Raw genomic sequence first — 22072 nt, forward strand, 5'->3', positions numbered from 1 at the left:
AACTGATTAGACTTCTCTCTAAAGAAAATAAAGGTGTCCTTAAGACACACAAACCTGAAACTTACCTAAAGAGGCAATGCTAATCCTACAAATAACCTCAAGGGATGATAAGCTTACCAAGACTAGAAGGTACCAGCTGGCACAAGGCTCCCTTAGGCAGAGCAATCTGCCTATTAAAGGAGAGTCTCATTCCGCCCAAAGTAAGTTCACTTCTCTCTTTCACACTCTAAACTCTTATCCTTTAATTTCGCTTAGAATCTTAAGAACCATCCACTGATTCTCAAGTCGGAGTCCAAACGCGGGAGGCCACCTCTCGCGTTAAGACTAACGGTGTTCTTTGATTGCAGATTTTGACCAAGGAGCTACCTTTTGGAGTTGATCCTGGACCTTCCCCCCTGCTGTACTCTTGTTGCTTTAACAGTTACATTACTTGGAAATTAAGCTGCATTGACCTAGTATATTTGTCCAATAAAATCAAACTGAATATATTTGTTATGCCAGCTTTCTTCACTTTTGAAATGAGTTGCTATTGTCTACTCATTAGTCTGTATAAGTTTCATTTAATAAAGTTAAGACTTCCATCAATATGCATGTAAAGTGTTTCTTTTACAGTTTTACCTTGCTTATGAAAAGGATATATTGTTTGTGATGGGATTAAAGTCTCACTTTGATAAGTGATTTATTAAGTGACCTTCAATGATTTTCTTCTTTTTTATGCATTTCCGCAAAGGTTTATTGCTGCAAGTATAGCAAGTGCCATTGTTTGAGTTGAATTAGTCTTAAGATTTATGGGGATTCCTATTTCATTATCCACTTGTTTCTATTTTATTTATTAGACCAGGTTAGATGATAGTTCATACCAGTAAAAGACCAAAAAACAAGTCAAAAAATGTTATTATAGAAAAGACGGATAATGTTACCGCTATAGAAAAGACAAAAGATAGCATTACAGAAAAGACAAATTAACTTCTATAAAAACTTACTAGAAGTGGATATTTGAAAAAAGGTAATAAGACAAAATAGCTAGTAGTTAGGATTGTAAACGAAAGAAAGAGAAAAAAAGAATACCAAAAAGTTATTTAGTCGAATAGAGATAGAGACGGGGAATGGGATTTAGGAGGTTTTCAAAAGATGAATAAAATTTTGGGAAATGTGATTTTCGGTTAAATTACAGAGATGGAGATGATAAAACTAATGTGAATGCTCTTAGTGCTGTTGTTGCTGCCCACTTACATGTTAAGGTTGCTGATTTTGCTGCATGATCTACTTACTAGCATTGTTATAAATGTGGTGTTAATGATGATCAATTTTCCGGTTTGGGTATCGGTGCTAAGGTTTTTATATGGCTGCAATTCCAGTTGAAGAACCATGAAATGTACAAGTCACGCTAGCACACTGCCTACCCCTGCCATCCTTACTGACCTCTTTTCCATCGTCACCCACCCTTACAAGGATGGCATTGTTTGCTGGTCGACAACTGACCAAGCCAACAACAATAAAACCTAAAGGAATATTGGATTTTAATAATCCCCACTATTCGGCGTTGGCCGCCAAAAGTCCCAAAACCAGGAGGCCATACTGATCGAACCCTGATGAAGAGGGAGCAACTTGCGATGCTCTCATTAATGGCTTTCTCTCTTCAAAGCCTCAATCTCCTGATTGAAGCTCAGTTAAGAGACAAATGATGTGATGCGTGCCACACCTCTTGGTAACCAAACCCACGTCACCCATGCACAACCATGTCATGCTCCATGTGGGTCACTACTTGCTTCCCTTTTCATTATGTTGCACCAATTTCCTTGTTAGTTTTTCGATAACTCAAGAGCAGTGGTTAGGTAGTTTTTGTTTGTGGTTAAGCCTATAAAAGGGAAATCATTGTTGTTGTTTCGATTACGTGAAGAAATGAATCTTTGTAATTCTTCTGATCCTCTTTAATCACCATTATGTTTTTCTCAAATTGGCACACGTCATGATGTAGTGTGGTGGTCGATGATGATTGCTTTTATGGTTGCGTGGAATACTTTTGGGATGGGGGGGGGGAGGAGAGATTAGAGACAAGGCGATTGAGAGGGGAGTAAAAATCTATGGTGGTGTAGGAAACGAGGTTATTTAGTAAATTTGTTTTTCTTGTTAACAATTACAAGTGAAGTTTAGAGCTTGCTATTTAGAAATTTGTACACTTGTAATCAATCTGATTCAAATATTTAAAATATAATTCAGAAATCAATCAAGCTATATCATAGGGAGTCCGATTAGAAAGCAAGTATAACTTGGTTGTACAAGCATGCCATCCACATACAAAGTAGAGACACAAATTTCCAATTTGAATACCCCTTAAAATAGACACTACTATCATAAGATTTTTTTTATTAAACTCTTGATCTATCATGTAATCATCAAAATGTTTGCCCCACTATCTAGGGGATTGTTTGAAATCGTACAATGACTTCTTAGTAGACACATCTTATTCTCTTGACCCTCCACCTCAAAACCAACTAATTGTTTCACGTAAATCTTTTCTTATAAATTGTTATGAATAAAGGTTGTCTTTAAATCTAGTTATTATCTTTTAGATATTGATTATTATGATTATTATTGTTGTGTCCCCAAAATACACAAAGTTACAACTAGGTCCATCACAAATGAAAGAATTACAAGGAAGTACATGTTACACAAATAAAAGAATTACACGAAAGAAGTTAAATTGAGGTCGAGGTAGACTCTTCGTAAAAATAGCCGCCACCTGGAGCTTGGATGGAATAATTTTTGTGTGTAAATGACTAGAAATGACTAGCTCACGAATACATGTTACACAAATGCTTAGCCCGTTTATGAGAATCTGGATTTTATGTTAGAAAAAGAGCACTTTTGTTGTCACATAGAAGTGTCGGGCGATCGGGGGGTAAGGCATGTAGCTTATGATGTAAATGGATGAGCCAAATAATCCCGACTGCATTGTTTGCCATGGCATGATACTTGGATTCATAGCTGGATCAAGAAACCGTTGGTTGTTTCTTCGCACTCCATGATACTAGCTTCCCTTCAAGAAAGATCGAGTAACCGTAGGTCGAACGACGGGTCTCTAGGCAGCGAGCCCAATCGGAATTAGAGTAGCCAAGGATAGTGGTAGATTTTGGTTTAGAAAAAGGTGTGAACAAATGCCATAATGCTCTTAACGTAGCACATAATCCTTTTTACACAGTTATAGTGAACCCATAAGAGTTTGAAGAAGCTGGCTAACTTGGATAACAACATATGAAATATCTGGTCTCGTGATTGTTAAATACTGTAAAGCACCAACTAGGGAAAAATATTGAGTGGGATCTTTATATGGCTCTCCAAGAGTGGTGAGAGATTCATTATCAACCAATAGGGTGTTGACAGGTTTCGAGTCAAGGAGTTTGCTTGATCTAGAATGTCAAAAGCATACTTAGATTGGGTTAAGAATACGTCGTTGTCTGTTCGAGTAACTTCCAGACCAAGAAAATAGTTAAGACCACCCAAATCCTTGATAGAAAACTCATTATTTAACCGTGTAATAAAGTCAGTCACAACATTTGTTTAGTTTCCTGTTAGGATGAGATCATCCACATAGACAAGAAGATACATAACACTTGGCCCTTGTTTGAAAACAAACAAAGACGTATCAGCTCGACTACAGGTAAAACCATTATGTAGAAGAAAGGAGTTGAGACGCTGGAACCAAGCATGCGGTGCCTGCTTGAGACCATAGAGTGCCTTGTTTAGGTGGCAAACATGGTTAGGAAGTTTAGGGTCAACAAATCCAGGTGGATGCTCAATGTGTACAAGTTCATTTACGTGACCGTGTAAAAATGCATTATTCACATCTAGTTGATGAAATGACCAACCATTAATAATAACTCACAATAGCACGAAACGAATAGTAGAGGCTTTTACAACTGGGCTAAACGTGTGAGAATAGTCAAGACCTGGTATTTGACAAAATCTTTGTGCAATAAGTCGGGCTTTATAACGATCAATGGAGCCATCTGAATGGTACTTGGTGTGAAACAGCCATTTGGAACCAATCATGTTATGGTCTTTGGGTTGAGGCACTAAGGTCCATGTTTTGTTTTTACAAAGAGCATGTAGGTCCTTATGCGTGGCCGCCAACTAATGAGGACTTTCAGTGGCAGACTTAACAACCCGGGGTTCAGTGGAACTAAATAATACGGAGTAAAGAGCATGGTGATGAGTGTGAGCAAGTTCGGCATGATGTTTGGGTTTAAAATGCCAAGGGTAATCATAGGATGAGAAGGGGCTGGATGAGAGGGCAGGGCAGCAGGTTCGATAATAGGGTGACTGTTGGGTTCCGTCATTAATGGATTGGGTTCTACCACAAAAGGATCAGGCAGAGGCATTGGGCCAGATGAAGAGGTGGTAGACTGATGGGTTGTAGTCTCTAAGGGAGAAGAGTCAGTAGGTGTGAAGCTAGTGTCAAATTGGGTGGTCGAGTGAGATGGACCTTGGGCATCATCGAGAATGGTACTAGTGGGTTGCGGTATATCATGGGATTCAGTACAGAGATGACATATACTTTGTGTAGGTTCAACAGTTTTAGTTAGGGTTGAGGACAAGGGTGGTTTATGCGAGGTAGCAAAGTGATCCACCAAGAAAGTGTGTAACGGTTATTTGGACAGGCGAGAGCATTTGTTTTAAGCAAAAAGTAGAACTGATTTATCAAATTTGGCATGCCGCGTAATGTACACCCGAGAAGTAGATGGGTCAAGACAATGGTACCCTTTGTATTGAGAGTAATATCCCATAATATGTAAGGAATACTTCGAGGTGCTAGTTTATGATTAGAATAATCGCGAACATAAGGAAAACCGCTAGAAACAAACACCCGAAATTTTGCATAAATCTGCTTTTGTGAGAAGAGAACCTCGAAGGGTGATATATCCTTTAAAAGAGTTGAGGGAAGTCGATTAATAATATAGATAGCCAAGCTAAACGCCTCCACCCAATAAGTTGGAGGATCTTTCCCATTAAATAACATTGCTAAACCCGTTTCCACCACATGTCGGTGTTTCCGTTCTACGCGGCCATTTTGTTGCGGTGTATACGGACAAGAAACGGTGAAAAGTGCCATTTTCTTCAAACAATTTTCGAACACGGTGATTTACAAATTCTGTACCTCCATCACTTTGAAAGACTTTGATTTTGCTAGAAGATTGTGTTTGCACAAACCTCATGAATATGATAAAACATCATAAAAACCCGACTTTTTTAATAGGTAGAACCACGTGAACCTGGAGAAGTCATCAACAAATATAACATAATAGCGGCAATTATCAATCGAAGTCACTGGGGATGGACCCCACAAATCACAATGCACCAAATCCATGGGGTGCAGAGCACGTTTATCATTATTTAAAAAAGCAAGTCTTATGTCCTTTAGATAACTGACAAGAAGAACATGAAACGGGTTACAGACAAACACCCCATTTTATTCAAAAGTAAAAGAGTATCAAAAGCCACATGGCCTAACCGAGAGTGCCAAAGTTCGTAGGAAGCTTTAAAATGTGTCTGGGAATACGCAAAAAAAAAAAGATTAGGACCGGTGTGTAAAACGTATAATCCATCTTTACATCTTGCTAGGCTAGAACCTGGTGTGTGGTGCGGTCCTGAATATAAAAATTAGGATATGAAGATAACACATCCAAGCCATTATTAGTGGTTATTTTTACTAACGGATAGAAGTTTTTTTTTGTAATATCGAAACCACGAGAACATCCCGCAACTTTATATTATTACCAACTGTAGAGCATTATCATTTCCAAAGACGACTTGGCATTTACCAAGTGAGGAGAAGCATGTTTGAGGGAATCCGCGGAAGGAGTCATATGACTAGTGGCCCCGGTATCACTAACTCAATCAGGGCCTCACGAAGTGACATGACAATAAGAAAGAAAAGCTTTGGCTAAGTCATCAGCACAGTGGGTGGACTTTGAAACATATGAACCAAGATCATGGCAAGAGTTCGCATAGTGACCGTCCTTGCGACACAATTGAGCGTGAGGAGGCTTGCGGTTCCGAGAGCGACCGTTGGGCCCACCGCCACGTGAAAAGCGACCACTGCCACCGCAACCCCATGATGGCGGGGTCCGATTCTACTGGGCCGTAATGGCCACTGATGGGGTTACCGAACCATGCAAAGACCTGAAAAATAGTTCATGGTTTTCAGCGAGTACAAGGAGATCACGAAATATCAGAGCAGGCTTAGGGGCTGTCTGGCAATTTCTGAATGGGTAAGTGCTGAAAAAGTAAGAGGTCTGAACCATTAAGAGCCAGTATAATGCTTAACGGTTTAGAGGCAAATGTCTGACCAATTCAGATAAGTGGTCTTAACCATTCAGACTCAGTATGATGCTTAACCATTCAGAGGGAAAATGTCTGAATCATTTAGACATCTTCTCGCAAAATAAACACTCTGAACCAGTAAGTGGTCTGAACCATTAAGAGCCACATTAAGAGCTAAACAAATAGCCCCTTAGATGTTCAAATAGCAGTGGAAAAAGTCTCGAATGAAGCCCCAAGACCACAGAGAAACCAATGGAGTTTGTCATTCTCATCAATCGGTTGCCCTATAGCCGCTAACTGATCACAGAGGGCCTTGAAATTTTTGCCAAATTTAGTGACAGAAGCATTACCTTTTAATGTTAGGCAAAGTTGGTCATGCAAGTTTTGAACACGCGTAATAGATGTGTTACTATATGCCGAGGGTGAGGCATGGCGGATAAAGATAATGATGGTTTTCTTGTTAGCGACCAACCACAAAGAATATAAAGGGTTGGGGATAGTTTTGTCGCCTTGGACAACTTTCGGCGGAAGCATATGAGAGGAGCCAACGATGTGTGATTGAGGCTCTTCACTCATAAAATCGGGAGCATTTGATTTCTCAAAGAAAGGTAATTAGAGGCAGAAAGTTTAAATGATATCATGTGGAGAATGGTGTTGAGTGGAAGGGGTCCGTCAGAGCTTGAGAAAGCCATGGAAGCATGAGGAAATTGACCAAGTGAGGGAGGGAAAGAGAAGGGTTAAAGGTTGAGAAAAAGAACGATTGAGAGAGGAGAGAGGGTTAAGTGAAAAAGGCTTGATACCATATTACGATTATTATTGTTGTGTCGCAACTATTGGGGGAGCCCAAATATATAATACACAAAGTTACAACTAGGTACATTACAAATGAAAGAAGTACAAGGAAGTACATGTTACATAAATAGTTTAACATCGATCGTTAGCCCTTTTACTTTTGAATGCAAAACAAACTTTACCATGTTATTTATTCTACATTGTATAACAATTTCTATGTGCAATTAGGTTAAACGTAATATGAGTGTAGAATGATAGTCAAGATGCCTCTTCTATTCACAATGAAACCATATATAATGTTACAACGGAATCTCCTATCTTTGGAGATGATAATTACAATTAAGGGTATACAATAATACAAATCAATGCCTTAAATAATTCCGTAGACTATTACAACCCCGCAGTCAAAGCGGGAGGAGGACAGATGCTTAGACTGGAGCGAAAATCATCAAAGAGGACCCGAGGAAGACCCTTCGTGAAGATGTCAGCAACCTGGAAGCGAGAGGGGACATGCAGAATTTGAACTAGACCCTTCTGAACATGTTCACGAACAAAGTGAATATCAAGTTCAATGTGCTTGGTACGCTGATGCTGAACTAGGTTCCCTGATAAATATATGACACTAATATTATCACAATAGACCAAAGAGGATTTTGAAAGAGGGTGATGCAGCTCAAGGAGAATATTGCGGAGCCAACAGAACTCGGCCACGACATTGGCAACTCTGCGATACTCGGCTTCAGCACTAGAGCGGGAGATGGTAAACTGTCGCTTAGAAGACCAGGAGACTAGGTTGTCGCAGAGGTAGACGCAGTATCCCGAGGTAGAACGGCGGGTGTCTGGGCAGCCAGCCCAGTCAGCATCGGTGAAGGCACGAATGGACAGGGCAGTGGCGGCACTGAGCTGAAGACCAAGATGAGAAGTGCCCTGAAGATAGCGAATGATGCGTTTCAGAGCATTCCAATGAGCGAGGCATGGAGCGTGCATATGCATGCAAATCTGCTGAACCGCGTAGGTAATGTCTGGCCGAGTGAATGTAAGATATTGAAGAGCCCCAGCAAGGCTTCTGTAAGTAGTGGGGTTGTCAAACAAGGAATCCGAGATGCTGCCCAATTTACTCTGGGTATCCACAAGGGTGACGGCCGGTTTGCAGGAGTCCATCCCGGCACGGTGAATGATGTCTTTAGCATAAGCCTGCTGAGATAAGAATAGTGTGTCGCCCGTGCGTGTGACCGAGATACCCAGAAAATATGTTAACGGCCCCAAGTCTTTCATGGCAAACTCACCCGCAAGAGTGGTCATTAACCACCGACGAAGAGAGTCAGAGGAGGTGGTGAGAATAATGTCATCAACATAAAGTAGCAGATAAGCAATATCATGGCCATGATGGTAGATTGATGTAGGGTAAAATATACATATTTGTCCCGTGTAAAGTGTATAATTTTTTGTATAGTTTTTATTTGTTTTATTTAGTTATTAGTATTATATTATAGTATTTTGTGTTTTGGCAGGTTCTGGTGCAAATGGAGCAAAAATGAGTAATAAGTAATTAACCAGCCAGTTGGGCAGAGTGGGGCGCCAGTGACAGAAGTAGAATCTCCGCTATTTTTCTGTGAGTAGGCCGAGCCCGCTATCTCTATGTTATAACATGGGTGGCCATATTTTATTAAAGGGCTTATGTCTAGCGATTTTGTGTTATTGGGCTTGAAACAATTATGTTGATATATTATAATGGCCTATGCGCACATATACAAGCTTGGACGTAATCAGATTGGAAAAAAAATCAAAGCATCATCGAATAAATAGAGGGCCAGCGAATTGTGAAAATAATTGGTTTTGGGCCATGAAAGTGTCCAGCAAAAGTTTACGTGAATTTGGGATTATGGACCATGTGAATGGTTTAGTTGAACATTGTTTTGAGATATTCCATTCAACTCCTTCGACGCACGAAAAAAAAGAGGCTGCCCTTTATATATATTTTATTTTTGACGTGAAGAGGGAGATCAGACGCACGATCAGACAAACACAGCAGCATTGAGACAAATTTTGGAGATCTTTGAAGGTGTTTTTGAAGGTTTGAAGTCAAGGAATCATCGTGGAAGGTTAGGGAGCACTCGGGTTTGGAGATTTTCGGGTTTTATCTTCTCGTTTATTCTTCTTGTTCGTTTGTTCTTTGTTTATTCATGATGAAGTCTGAATTGTTGATGATTATTATGTCTTGTGATACTATGATTGTTGGCTAAAAACTTTTAACTACCTAGGCATGACAATAGTTTAAATAAAGTTTGGATTTTTATTCGATTTTTGGCGTGGTTGTGGATCTTTCTTGCACTGTAAAAGCTATGGGAATTTAACTTGGTGCATATGCGTGCTTGTGATTGTTTGATTATTGTTTATTGCTTCGTTCGATTCTTGGTAACAGTCTTTATCACGGAATAGAGTCGGTCTAGGGTTTTAGGTTTTGGTGAGTGTCTATATCACATAATAAATCTCTAATCCTTTAGGGTGAAAGTCACGTGAAGTAACCTTAGAAGTAATATTCGGTAATTTAATAAAATCAAGTGTGCTGCTAAACATCGTCGCTGTGAGGCTCGAGGGTATTAATAGGTCTCGGTTTGGTTATAAGTCCTTAACATTTCATTGTCTATTAAACCAAGATTAAAACCCATAGTTGCTTTAGACGTTCGCGCTGTAAGGTAGAGCGTCTTATATAGGCACTTTCAAGAAATCTAGAGGACTGTAAGGAAATCTAGAAAGCCGGTGAGCGTAACAGCCTAGGTAGTGCCACAAGAATCGCCTTGAGAGTGTTTGAGGGGCTTAGTGGTGTCTTAATAGGTTTAGTATCTAAAGATCCCGGTTCCACACCACAAAATCATCGAATAGAAATCCATTCTGAGTTTAGCTTGCGTCTAGCTTAGGTAGTCTTCATCCCCACTGGTCAAAACCTTCGTTCGAGTTCGTGTCTAGTCTTTTAGCATTATTTTAATATTTTATTTTAGGATATTTAGAAAACCCCCCTATCAATAAACAATTACTTAAGTCCGTGTCAGTCTAAGTCTAGATAGAGTCGTTAGCGTAATCAGTAGAGTCTCTTGGGTTCGATACTCGGACTTCCTTAGGCTATACTACACTGATCGGTACACTTGCCGGTTGTGTGGTTTAGGGTTTAGAGAGTCTTAGTTTTATAAATTTAAAACTTAGAGAGTCTAGAATTAGGGTAATTTTAGTTGTTTTTAATTAACCCATTTTCAGCACATCATAGATGAACAAAGATTGATCCGTCTTGCATTGGGAGAAACCTTGCTGCAAAACAAAATCTGTGAACCGTTGATACCAAGCCCGCGGAGCCTGTTTAAGACCATAAAGAGATTTCTTTAACCGGCAGACATAGTCAGGGTAGTCATGGTGACGAAAACCCATAGGTTGATGCATGTAAACCGTCTCCTGTAAATGCCCGTGTAAGAAAGCATTCGTTACATCCAACTGGTGAATTGGCCAAGACTGAGATAGAGCCAAAATAAGAACAGTCCGAATAGTAGTGGGTTTGACCACCAGACTGAAGGTTTTACCACAGTCAACCCCCACTTCTTGACTTCGGCCATCACAAACCAAGCGAGCCTTGTACCGTTCTAGAGTGCCATCGGAACGGAACTTATGCTTGAATAACCACATACAACGAATAATGTTTATATCTGGTGACCGAGGTACCAACTCCCAGGTCTCGTTTTTAATAAGTGCACTAAACTCGTTGTTCATGGCATTGAGCCATTCTGGCGTGGACAAGGAAACCTGTGGGTGTTTGGGAATAGGGACAACGGTGGTGGTATGTAGGTTAAACAATTGCTTGGGTTTGGTGATGCCATCTATGGCTCGGGTGCGCATGGATCGAGTGGGAGGTTGAGTAGGGGGTGGTGGTGGTGGTGGGCCAGGTGGTGTAGAAGGGCCGGTGTAGATGTGTGGGCCGGTGTAGATGTGTGGGGAGTAGTAAGGGATGGGTTAAGAAGAGTTGGGCCAGGTGTGTTTGGGCCGGAGATGGGAACAGTGGGGGAGCGTGGGCCTGCGGTGCTGTGAGGAGGGTGGTAACGGATGGGCTAGAGAGGGGGCTGGGCTTGAGGAGGGTGCGGCATGGTGCGACTGCTGAACAGTAGCCGTGGTGTGTTGAATGTGTGGCCAGAGAAGTGGGGAGACGGAATCGGATAGAAAGTCATAGGCGTGAGGAGGGGTGGGTTGCTGAATGGAGAACGAGAAGATAGATTCCTCGAAATGAACATGACGAGAAATAAAAGTTTGATTGGATAGGAGATCAAAACACTTTTACCCGCGATGGTTGGACGGGTAACCAAGGAAGATACAAGGTTGAGAACGGTTGGCGAGTTTATGGGAGGTGGTGGAGGGGAGGATGGGGTATCATAGGCAACCGAATACACGGAGGTGTTCGTAGGTTGGTAGGACATTATAAAGTAGGGTGGTGGGAGTTAGAAATTTGTGGCTTTTCTTTAGGAGGATGTTGAGTAGATATGTTGCGGTTTCGAGCTCATGATGCCAATAGTGGAGGGTAGGGAGGCTTGAGCTAGGAGAGTTCAGATCATGTTGTTTGTAGTGCGGATTTTGCGTTCTGCTTTCCCGTTTTGAGAGGATGTATGAGGACACGAAAAACGAAATTGCATACCATTGACTTGGCAAAACTGTTTGAAATTATTGTTTGTGTATTCGGTGCCGTTGTCACATTGGAATTGTTTTATTTTTCGTTCAAACTGGATGTTAATAAGATTATAGAATTGAGTGAAGATAGAATAAACTTGAGATTTAGTTGGGATAGGATATGTCCATAAAAAATCAGTTAAATCATTAAGAAATAAAATATAATAGCGATGATCGCTTGTACTTAAAACTGGTGATGTCCACAAATCACTATGAATAATGTCAAAAGGTAACTGAGTCATGTTAACTGAATCATAAAAAGGAAGTTTGACGCTTTTGCCAAAAACACAAGATTGACAAAGCGTGTTATTTGGTTTAGTAAAATTAATAAATGAACAAGACTTTAATGATTGCAATAGATTGTTGCCCGGGTGCCCAAGGCGTTGATGCCAACGTTCTTGAGTGATAGCAGCAAAAGCAGTAGGTGAGGTTGGAGACTTGATGAAGTTGGTTGTAAGAGGGTAGAGGTCGCCCGAGCTATTGCATCATAGGATAGGTTCCTTGGTCTTGAGGTCCTTCACAAGAAAACCAAATAGGTCAAATTCGATTGACAATAAATTATCAGTGGTGAGACGACAGACAAATATCAAATTTTTAATAAGGTTGGGGGTATAGAGGACATTATTTAGTTTGAAAGGGGGAAAGGGTAGAGATAAGGTTTGGTTGCCTTGTCCAGTTACATGAATGGTTGTGCCATTCCCAACAATAATCTGTTTGTTAGTGCAAGAATTAAAAACAGACGGAGAGAGAGTACCTAGTTGTTGCATGTGACCCATAGCTCCTGTGTCCATTATCCCCACTGAGTTGGGTTGCTGGTTCATAGACAATGTGTAGAGGGATTGGGCTATGTCAGTTGGGGTGGGAGTGTATGTCGCGACTTGGGCCTGATCTGGGCGTGGCCCAAGAATTCCTTGTCCATTCTTGGGCTTGGGAACTGACGGGTATGGGCATGGAGGGGAGGGGAGGGGAGGGGTAGGTTTGTTGGGTGAGGGTTTGGGCTTGGGTTAGTAAGGAGGCACATTGGCTATTGGTCCAATTATTGTGAAAGACAATGTAGGGATGTTGTGATTGGGCCGAGTAGGAGGGGTTGCGGTTACAGGGTTGGGAGTTGGAGGCTGACCGTCCACGGCCACGGCCTCGAGTGCGGCCACGGCCACGAGAATAGTCTAACCGATTGTCGGCAGGGGAAGGGTTGGGGGAGGGGTTGTTGGTGCGGCTTTGGCTTTGAACATGGCGAGCTATTGCGGCTTGAGAGGCCGAATGAAGAGCCTGGTTAGCCTTGGTAGTTTCGTTCATGCAGAGCTGTGAACGGGCTTCAAAGAAGGAAGGGAGAGGCTTGGTATTTTGAAGTATGGTGACAACAGTCTCGTATTGTTCGGTGAGGCCAGCAAGGGGTTGGAGGACAAGGTCCTGTTCATCGACAGGTGCATCAACATTGGCCAGTTGGTCAGATAGAACTTTGAGTTCTTGGCAATAGGCTGTCATGGAGGGAAAATTTTTCCAACCGGGTGTTGGCAAACTTCTGTTTTAGATGAAGAGCTCAGATTGCTTTGTTATCTTGAAACAGTGATTCAATGGCTGGCCAAGCATCATAGGCCGTGGTTTTGGTTTTGATGACGGTTTTAAGCAGGTCCGTGGAGATGGTGTCATAGATCCATTGAAGGACTATGGCATCCAATCATTCCCATGACGCAGACGAAGAGGAGTCAGCAGGTTTTTTATCTTTGTCAGTGGTTGAAGACGAGGAAGAAGTTTTTGGACGTGGGGAGAGGTGATCGGAGACAAGGTAGGCGGTGCAGTGGATCCGAAACAATTCGGACCACGTGTTGTAGTCTGCGGCTTCATTGTCAAGGGTAACGGGAATCCAGGCTTTGATATTTGATACGGTGACGGCTGGGTGAAGCTTGGAGTCAGCCATTGCTGATTGAAACAGTGGCGGCAGAAGAGCAAGGGGGATCGAAAAAAGAGAAATAGGGTTAGGAACGAGGTATGGCTGATACCATGTAGAATGATAGTCAAGAGGCCTCTTCTATTCACAATGAAACAATATATAAAGTTACAACGGAATCTCCTATCTTTGGAGATGATAATTACAATTCAGGGTATATAATAATACAAATCAATGCCATAAATAATTCCATAGACTATTAATGAGAATTGCCTTTTTATACGTTTTGTTGCCTTATTTATTTTATAATCTTCATTTAGCTTATCGTTTAAGCATGACAACAAACCACCCCCTTAACGCATGTAATGCTTATGCACATCAATATTCACCGTTTGATATTGAGGCATCACGAGTGGGCTACTTACTTCAAAATTCGCCATTAATGGTAGCTTTTGTAAAACTCTTTGTGCATTTAGCCATAACATGTAGGATGCATCCATTAAGGAATCGTGCACACTTTTAGCTCTGGAGAATCCTCGAGCCGTTCTTGAGCTACCCGCGATCGGCTCGCTAAAAACACGAACCGAATCGTTCTCAAACAATCTCAAACCTGAACTTAACCTAAAGCTAAACTTATTTAATAAATGAACTCAAGGCTAAGGTCTAATTTTATATACTGAGCTTCACTACCAAGCATTTTCTTATATAAATTTAATATACTTTTAAAAGAATATGTACAACAATACTTTAAAAAAAATATGTACAACAAATACTTTAAGAAAATGGTACTAACTGCAATTTGTTATAAAATCTATAAAATACTTAATTTGAAAACATATGAAATAAAGTTTCTAAAATGTCAACGACCATCCAAACAATTTCTGGCTCATGACAACTCACTTTCACATCCGATTCGAGCAAACGCTCAAGTTTCACAAGAAAACGTGTTTTTCGTATTTCTTTGTTTTTATATATTTGATAGCAGATATGTACAATATTGCAAGTATATAGTTAATTTGTTGATGCAATGGCTAGTGTATATAAATTAATATTTTCTTTGTCATCGATTCTTTATAGTAAGTAATTTATGTGGAACTTGTGCACTACTACAATATGAAGCTTTAGACGGTGTTCACTATTTGGTTTAGACGGTGTTCCTTTAATAACCCCGTCTTAAAATCAATTCCTCACATGACTATTGTGCCAATCCAATTAAAATATTCAATAAAATTCCATACAACACCGTCTTATGCTTAAACCCCGTCTTATGTTTATATACGCACCCTTTAGACGGTGTTCCCTTTGAACACCGTCTTATATACCCATCCAATTATGATAACAATTAACTTAGAAAAAAAAAAACAAAGTTAAACCCATTCCTACCAAAACCCTAGCTCCCCTTCCCCTTCTACACAGGCCCTCCAGACGCGGCAAAAATCTCCAGCGGCACCCCTCTAGCCGCAAATCCGTACAACCACTGGTTAGTTTTTCGTTCGATTCCCGTTTGACGCAACCCCCTTTGAGACTGGTTAGTTTTTCGCAGGATTTCCGTTCGATTTGCTAGACGACGGAAGCATTCTCCTTCGATTCCCCCTTTGAGACTGGTTAGTTTTTCGATTCCCCTTTGAGTCTGGTTAGTTTTTCGATTCCCCTTTGAGACTGGTTAGTTTGAGTATGCTTAAGATTAAACTTTTTATGCATAAAGGTTAATGATGATATAATTTTTGATGTATGTCTCGTCTTTGTAATTCTGATGTAATTTATAATAGGTTGAGGCATATTCATGAGTAATGAGGGAATAACAAGTATGTTGTTACCAGATAATCAGATCCTTTGGAAGCTGTAAATTTATGAATCTTTAGGTCGGTATTAAATCCCATCATGCGTTTAAGCTAATAGTATACAACTAAATTAAAGAAAGCCACATTAGAAGTTACACTAATAAATACATTCAAGGGATCAAGTTCTCGTTTCTTCTTTCCACCGAAGAAATAAGATGTGAATCTAAAAACAGTCCATAATAATAACTGAGAATGACTATATCTTCAAAGTTCACGAGTTAAGAAAAATATGCTCGACAAAGATATTTAGAGAAGACCAACAAGAAAACAACCCAACCAATACGAATTACTAATGCAATCGTATTGAGCTAAAAGCAAACAAATTGAAACCCTTATTGTGACTACAACAAGTAAAACACTATTTTTTTAGAATAAAATAGATAAGAAATAGCCAAAAAAAATTATATCAAAACATGATAACTTATAAACATAAAAAAAAATACTACCATCAATCATACAAATTAACCAAAGAAAATCCTATATCAGGTCAATTTCCATTACCCATATTAACTTGCATATAAAAAACTAAAATCCATGCTTGCATCTGTTTTTTCTAAATAAATTTACAGAACAGTAGAATCTATGTACCAAAAACACTTATAAGAATCAAGATAACAGCATAGATACCGGAATTTTATAGTTTCATAAGTCAAGTAAAAAAATGTGTTGGTTGTAAAAATCCCGACTAGTTAACAAAAAAATATGAATATAGATCCAAACTAATATTAAATATGTGAATATATATCCAAACTAAAATAAAATATGTGAATATAGATCCAAACCAAAACATACCAAATACCATAAGAACGTACTAAAAATCCTTGTTGCAACAATGACCAAAGAAATCTTTGTATATATACATTTAGACTACACGGTGTGGAGAGGCTTGAAACAAGAGGTCGGGTAGCGACACGTGGCTGCCACGTCAACAGAGGGGCAAGCCCAAAAATGTACGGGTTGGGAGAGACTTGAAAAGGGGCATTTAAGAAAAACTAACCAATTAAACCATCACCCAAACTCAACCAACCACACCAGCCTCCACGTCATCACCATCTCCCTTCCCACGCCCATGAATAAACCCACGCCGCCTCCACACCATGTTCTGGACCGGAAACACCGGCATTGGAAAAGCCCCACGCCACCCTTCCCCACCCCACACTGCATAGTCTTAGAACAGTTGTTTAGACATTTTTATTTGATTTAACTAACACCTATAAATTATCAACAATTTGAACTGTTGAAAGCATCTGTAACCTTTAGCGAAAGATTTAGAAGATCCCTTTATTTTCCATTTTAATAGACAACAATTATAAAATACACATGTTGCTACTTGCTTGACATACTTTGTTGATAAAAGATTTCATTCTTGCACCGCATTTGGCTAAGTAAGTTTTTTTAGTTAACTTTCTTTTATATTATTACTATGATTCACCTAACTATTCTATAACGCTAATTTTGTAGCAACCATTGGTCTTTGTTCATCATTGCCCAACACATAAGACATGTATGTATTTTGGATTCAACAAAGATAAAAGGCGAAAAGAATGCTTCTAACTATCGTCTTTCAAGCCTAATTCCTACCGCTTTAGGATCCGAGTTCAACTACACAATGGTTGATATATGTGTGTTTGCTATTTCTGAGTTGTTTGATTTTCTTTACTTTTAAATAATAATTTGTTAATTTATTACAGTGTAAGCAACAAAAGGATGGATGGGAATGCGGCTACATGGTTCTCCAACATATGCTTGACTTTGTTAATTTGTATCAAAACCAATTTCCCGATGAAGTAAGTAAAATATACCTTTTTATCAATTTATTACTTAACCGTTTATTTTTTTTAAAACTTAGAAGGTTTAGATGTATATAACATGTAAATATATACATAGCTTTACTACCGATGTTGTTACTGATTTTTCTCTTTGCCTTTAGATTTAGTCTATAATATTTGTAATAACTCTTTCTATCTACTTTTATTTTAGATGTGGCACGACACGAGAGAAGCTACGGATAATGATATAGATGTTTTGTTGATGACGTTGATGCCGAAGTTTTTTAGTGAGTTAGGTATTTCATGAGGTTAGCGTATGTAGTTTATTTATACAATTTAACATAGTTTGTTATATATTCACAAATGATTGTAATTTGACGGGTTAATTTCCGAATTGGATGTCTACGGGTTTATTTTTTATTTGAATATGTATTGTTTTGGTTTGATTTGAAAATGTTCCATTGGTGTATGTGTGTAAGCTTGATGTATTTCCTAGAAAACCTTTTATATGTTTTTTTTTCCAGCAAATGTATTTCTGGAAAACGTTTACTTTTCTAGCAGTTTAAGACATGAAGTATAAGCCGGTGTTCAGACTCTGAACACCGTCTAATAAGACATGAAGTATAAGCCGGTGTTCAAACCGTCTAAAAAGACATGAAGTATAAGCCGGTGTTCAAACATTTTAAGCCGGTGTTCAAACTGAACACCGTCTAAAAAGACATGATTTTAAACCAGTGTAGTTTAAGACGGTGTTGAAAACACCGTCTTAAAACCCATATCACCCCGTCTTAAGCTCTATTTTGTAGTAGTGGTGTAAACAACGAGGAAAATTCTACAACAATTTGTACTTCTATTGTATTTGTATTATTTAATAAACTAAGTTCGACGCGTTGCAGCGAATTTCTTTTGTTATTTAGTCTATGTTTACATGTGTTTTGAAATCACTACGAAGGTGTTGCGAACGGAACTGCTAACAAGAATAAAAAGAAAATGTAGAAAAAAACACTAAAAGATAACCGAAAGAAAATCAACCAAAAAAGTTGTATGGTAACGATGTTGTTCGTATGAAACCCGTGGTCTGAGATGAGCAAATTGTTCTAGGTACCGGTACCAAATTTGCCGAACCGAAAGATCTTAAGTACCAATTCGGTACCGACTTTTGGCGTTACTGGTACCGGTTCACTACCGGTTTTTACCTTAATATACCGGTACCGTAACCGGTATTTTTGGTACCAGTACCGATTCTGTATCGGTTGACACCGAGCTCATCCCTACCCCTTAAACTAAAAAAAGAAAAAACTAAAAGTTGAAGAAAATCAACAAAAAAAAGTTGTACGATACCGTACGGTAACCGTGATCAAGGATGAGCAACACTGAATTTCCTGAACCAAAAGATTTCCAATATCAATTCGGCACCAACTTTTGGTGTTTTCTGTATTAGTGCCGGTTTTTACCTTCATGTACTGATACCGAACAGGACCGTACCGGTATTTTCGATACTAGTTGACACCAAGCTTATCCCAACCCCTGATATTAAAAAAATGATTAAAGTTAAAAAGTAAAGAAAATAACTATTGTTATAATATTAAAATAATATAAGTGCTAAAAAAACTATATATAATTATAATTATAATATTTAAATCACTATTCATTTTAATATACAGTAATATACAGTAATAATATATAGTAATAATAATAATGTTTAGAAAATAGTGACTAACTTATATCGTTTATTTTCACATAAATATATATTCTTAAGAAAACGTATATAACATATATATCCAGCAGACTATATATGCATGCTATGGTCTGGATCCAATAAGTAATGGTTTACAACAATTTGACAGCTATTTTAACAGCATCTAAAATGATGATGCCAATGCATTTTCATCGGAGATGTAGTGAACTCTTAACAAATTTGAAGCAAATTTTCTTGGAAATTTCAAGTTGATAGCGACATTTAAAAAAAACCACCATTTTCACCCGTTTTATTACAAAGATTATATAATATTCTAGATTTTGAGATATTTATCATTTGAGTTAATTACATAGTTAGTTCTTATTGTTTGCACAAATAACATAGTTAAGTACTAATAGTTTAAAATCTCATTCTAGGGTATTAACTTTTCATTTTGTAATGTTTGAAGGTATTGTATTAACGTTATTTGTAGGTTTAAAATCACATTCTATTAGTACATAAGTATGTTATTTTGTGCAAACCACATGGACTAACTATATTAATATCCTAGAAGTTAACATCTCCAAACGTTACAAAATGAAAAGTTAATACCCTATAAGGTGATTTTAAACTATTAGTACCTAATTATGTTATTTTGTGCAAACCACATGGACTAACTATGTAATTAACTCCTATCATTTTGTAAGTTTTCTATAATATATTTCTATTTTATTTAATGTGTCCCGTAGTTAAGGTATACGTAGTTTCGTAATTCGTATAGAAAACTATTAAACCTTTTCCTGAGGAGAATATTCAAATATATGTGAAATAAAATTGACACCACATAAACTTGGGTCGCAAGTAACAAAACGTGTGCGGAGTTTTGGGCTTCATATAAATACAAACTCCACCTCCTCCCTCTCCATTCACCAAAATTACACTCCGACAATACAATCTGTGTTTATATCTCTCCAAGTCTCAAAAACATGATAGTAAGCATCTCTCTCTCTCTCTCTCTCTCCTTCATATGTGTGTAAGCATGAACATAAGCATACTAACATAGGTGCAGTCCCACACAAGCAAACATAACATTTATACATACAATGGCAATGATCGTATATGCATTGATCTTCTAGTTAATTCACACAATCTTCATGAATATGTACAACTTTAAAAAGTAATGTGTTTGAATCTTATTTGTTAGCATTATGTTGAACTTTAAAAAGTAATATGTTTGAATCTTATTTGTTAGCATGTGTAGCGATATACAATGATATATTAATGAGGAAATAACAAACGGTTCACCATGTTGGATGTGTTTTTGATGCATGTGCACTAAACGTATTTTAGTTTAATCCGAGGTGTGTAGTTATGTTTCCATTGTCACCAAACCGGTAGCTTGCAAGTATTGTATAATTTATGCATTTCAATAACCAAGTGGTTTCTACGAAATAGATGCAGATTAATTACTTAAGAACCAAGTCAACCATAGATAAGATGCATTATTATTATATATTATATATAAACTTGAAGAAGTTAAGCAAATTTAAATCGAACCAAGTTGTGTTACAAAGGAATATCCTTAAAGATCTTCCGTTTTTGGATGTTTTTATTCGCTATCCTCGATCCACATGACTTCAAAAATGAACATTAGACATGCTCTAATTGTAAAGGGAACCATGAACTGAAAACTTAATTTGTACTTTTCAGATAGTGGAGATGATTGTGAACATGGACTGCCATGGCTGTGAACGCAAAATTAGAAGAGCCCTTCAAAACTTAGATGGTACGTACCATCTCTCTTCTCTCTCTCTCTCTCTCTCTCTATATATATATATATATATATATATAGAAAAAGTGTAACGTACAATAGGCCTTATCGTACGAACGTACGCGACTTGAAATCGCATGTTATATAAAATAGACGTATGCGTAAAATCCGGAAAATCGCATGTTGTGTATATGGGTGAAATCACATGGGTGTATATACAAATCGCATGGGGGTGTTTTAAATCACAAATTGCATGTTTGAGACATAAAATCGTACGTTGGAAAACAATCGTATACGCAATGTACGTTAAGCCATTTTGTACATTAACTGGCCTCTATATATATACACATATTAATAATCTATACTTGAAGGAAGAATTAATAAACATAGTGTTCTTTTTTTATTTATTTTCAGGAGTGGAAAATATTGAAATAGACATGAACATGCAAAAGGTGACGGTGACTGGATGGGTTGATCAAGAAAAGGTTCTAAAGAAGATTAGAAGGACAGGAAAGAAAGCTGAGTTATGGCCTTTTCCAAACAACCCGGAGATGGTTGGGTATACACAGGAGTACGCGGACATGTACAGTTCCCACAGCGACCCCTCTACTTACTTCCACGAGCGCAGCAGCCACAGATCTTTACCCGCAACTACTATGAACCTCGGTATGATGATGGTTATCGCGGTCTGGAAATGCCTTACTCGTCGACCATTGTTGGTGAAAGGGCTAGCAATGCGTTTAGTGATGAAAATGTGAATGCTTGTTCAATAATGTAAATATGTGTTAGAATCATTTGTAAAAAGCTTATGTTATTTCCTTTCAATCACTTCATTTTTATTCTTTATTTATTTCGGTGAAACAATTCTATTTGTCAATTTTCTTTTTGTAACCTGAATTACCCGAAACACCACCGCTAATACCTTTAACCAAAAGGACGGATCAGGTAAATCGTAGCCTGTGCTAGCCTTTCAATAGGTTATGGTATATAGGAAACTAGTGGAAGCAGGATCTGAACTTTAGGTGTTTTTTAGAAGGAAATCAGGTGCTTACCACTATACCGCACCTAGCTTAAATGTCTTTGTGTATCATTGCACATCTCGTAAGATCTGAATGACCAAATCATAACAAGTAGTTGGCTCCTAGTACGTAAGATCTGAATGGCCAAATCATAACAAGTAGTTGGCTCCTAGTAAAATGAATGCTTGTTAACTAACCTATTAAACTTCACAAATTTTGAATCCAATGGCTAGAAGCTTCATCACATTGTTTCTCTCATGGTCCATGCCTCTAATGTCCACGGGAAAGA

The 22072-nt window shown here is 38.4% G+C and overlaps 2 protein-coding genes and 1 long non-coding RNA gene across 5 annotated transcripts; 2 read left to right on the forward strand and 1 right to left on the reverse strand.

The window, feature by feature from the left end:
- Window positions 1-7506: 7506 nt before the first annotated feature.
- On the reverse strand, window positions 7507-8418 carry LOC110919771 (uncharacterized mitochondrial protein AtMg00810-like). The gene has a single exon (XM_022164029.1). The coding sequence runs from the start codon at window positions 8416-8418 to the stop codon at window positions 7507-7509; it is 912 nt and encodes a 303-aa protein (XP_022019721.1).
- Window positions 8419-15041: 6623 nt separating this feature from the next.
- Window positions 15042-17735, forward strand: LOC110916549. Of its 2 annotated transcripts, none has more exons than XR_004883960.1 (5): window positions 15042-15185; window positions 15249-15309; window positions 17008-17168; window positions 17238-17333; window positions 17527-17735. It is a non-coding gene; the product is annotated as an uncharacterized LOC110916549 (long non-coding RNA). The 2 variants fall into 2 exon arrangements; XR_002579830.2 differs by having other exon boundaries at window positions 15043-15185; window positions 17008-17158.
- Window positions 17736-19931: 2196 nt separating this feature from the next.
- On the forward strand, window positions 19932-21633 carry LOC110916114 (heavy metal-associated isoprenylated plant protein 45). 2 transcript variants are annotated; one of them, XM_022160872.2, is made up of 3 exons: window positions 19932-19985; window positions 20704-20779; window positions 21179-21633. In XM_022160872.2, the coding sequence occupies exons 1-3, from the start codon at window positions 19980-19982 to the stop codon at window positions 21520-21522; spliced, it is 426 nt and encodes a 141-aa protein (XP_022016564.1). In that variant the 5' UTR covers window positions 19932-19979; the 3' UTR covers window positions 21523-21633. The 2 variants fall into 2 exon arrangements, with proteins under 2 accessions (XP_022016564.1, XP_035841191.1); XM_035985298.1 differs by lacking the exon at window positions 19932-19985 and adding an exon at window positions 20285-20354.
- The last annotated feature ends 439 nt before the right edge of the window (window positions 21634-22072 follow it).

This window comes from Helianthus annuus, chromosome 16, assembly GCF_002127325.2.
Source record: "Helianthus annuus cultivar XRQ/B chromosome 16, HanXRQr2.0-SUNRISE, whole genome shotgun sequence".
Classification (NCBI taxonomy): domain Eukaryota; kingdom Viridiplantae; phylum Streptophyta; class Magnoliopsida; order Asterales; family Asteraceae; genus Helianthus; species Helianthus annuus.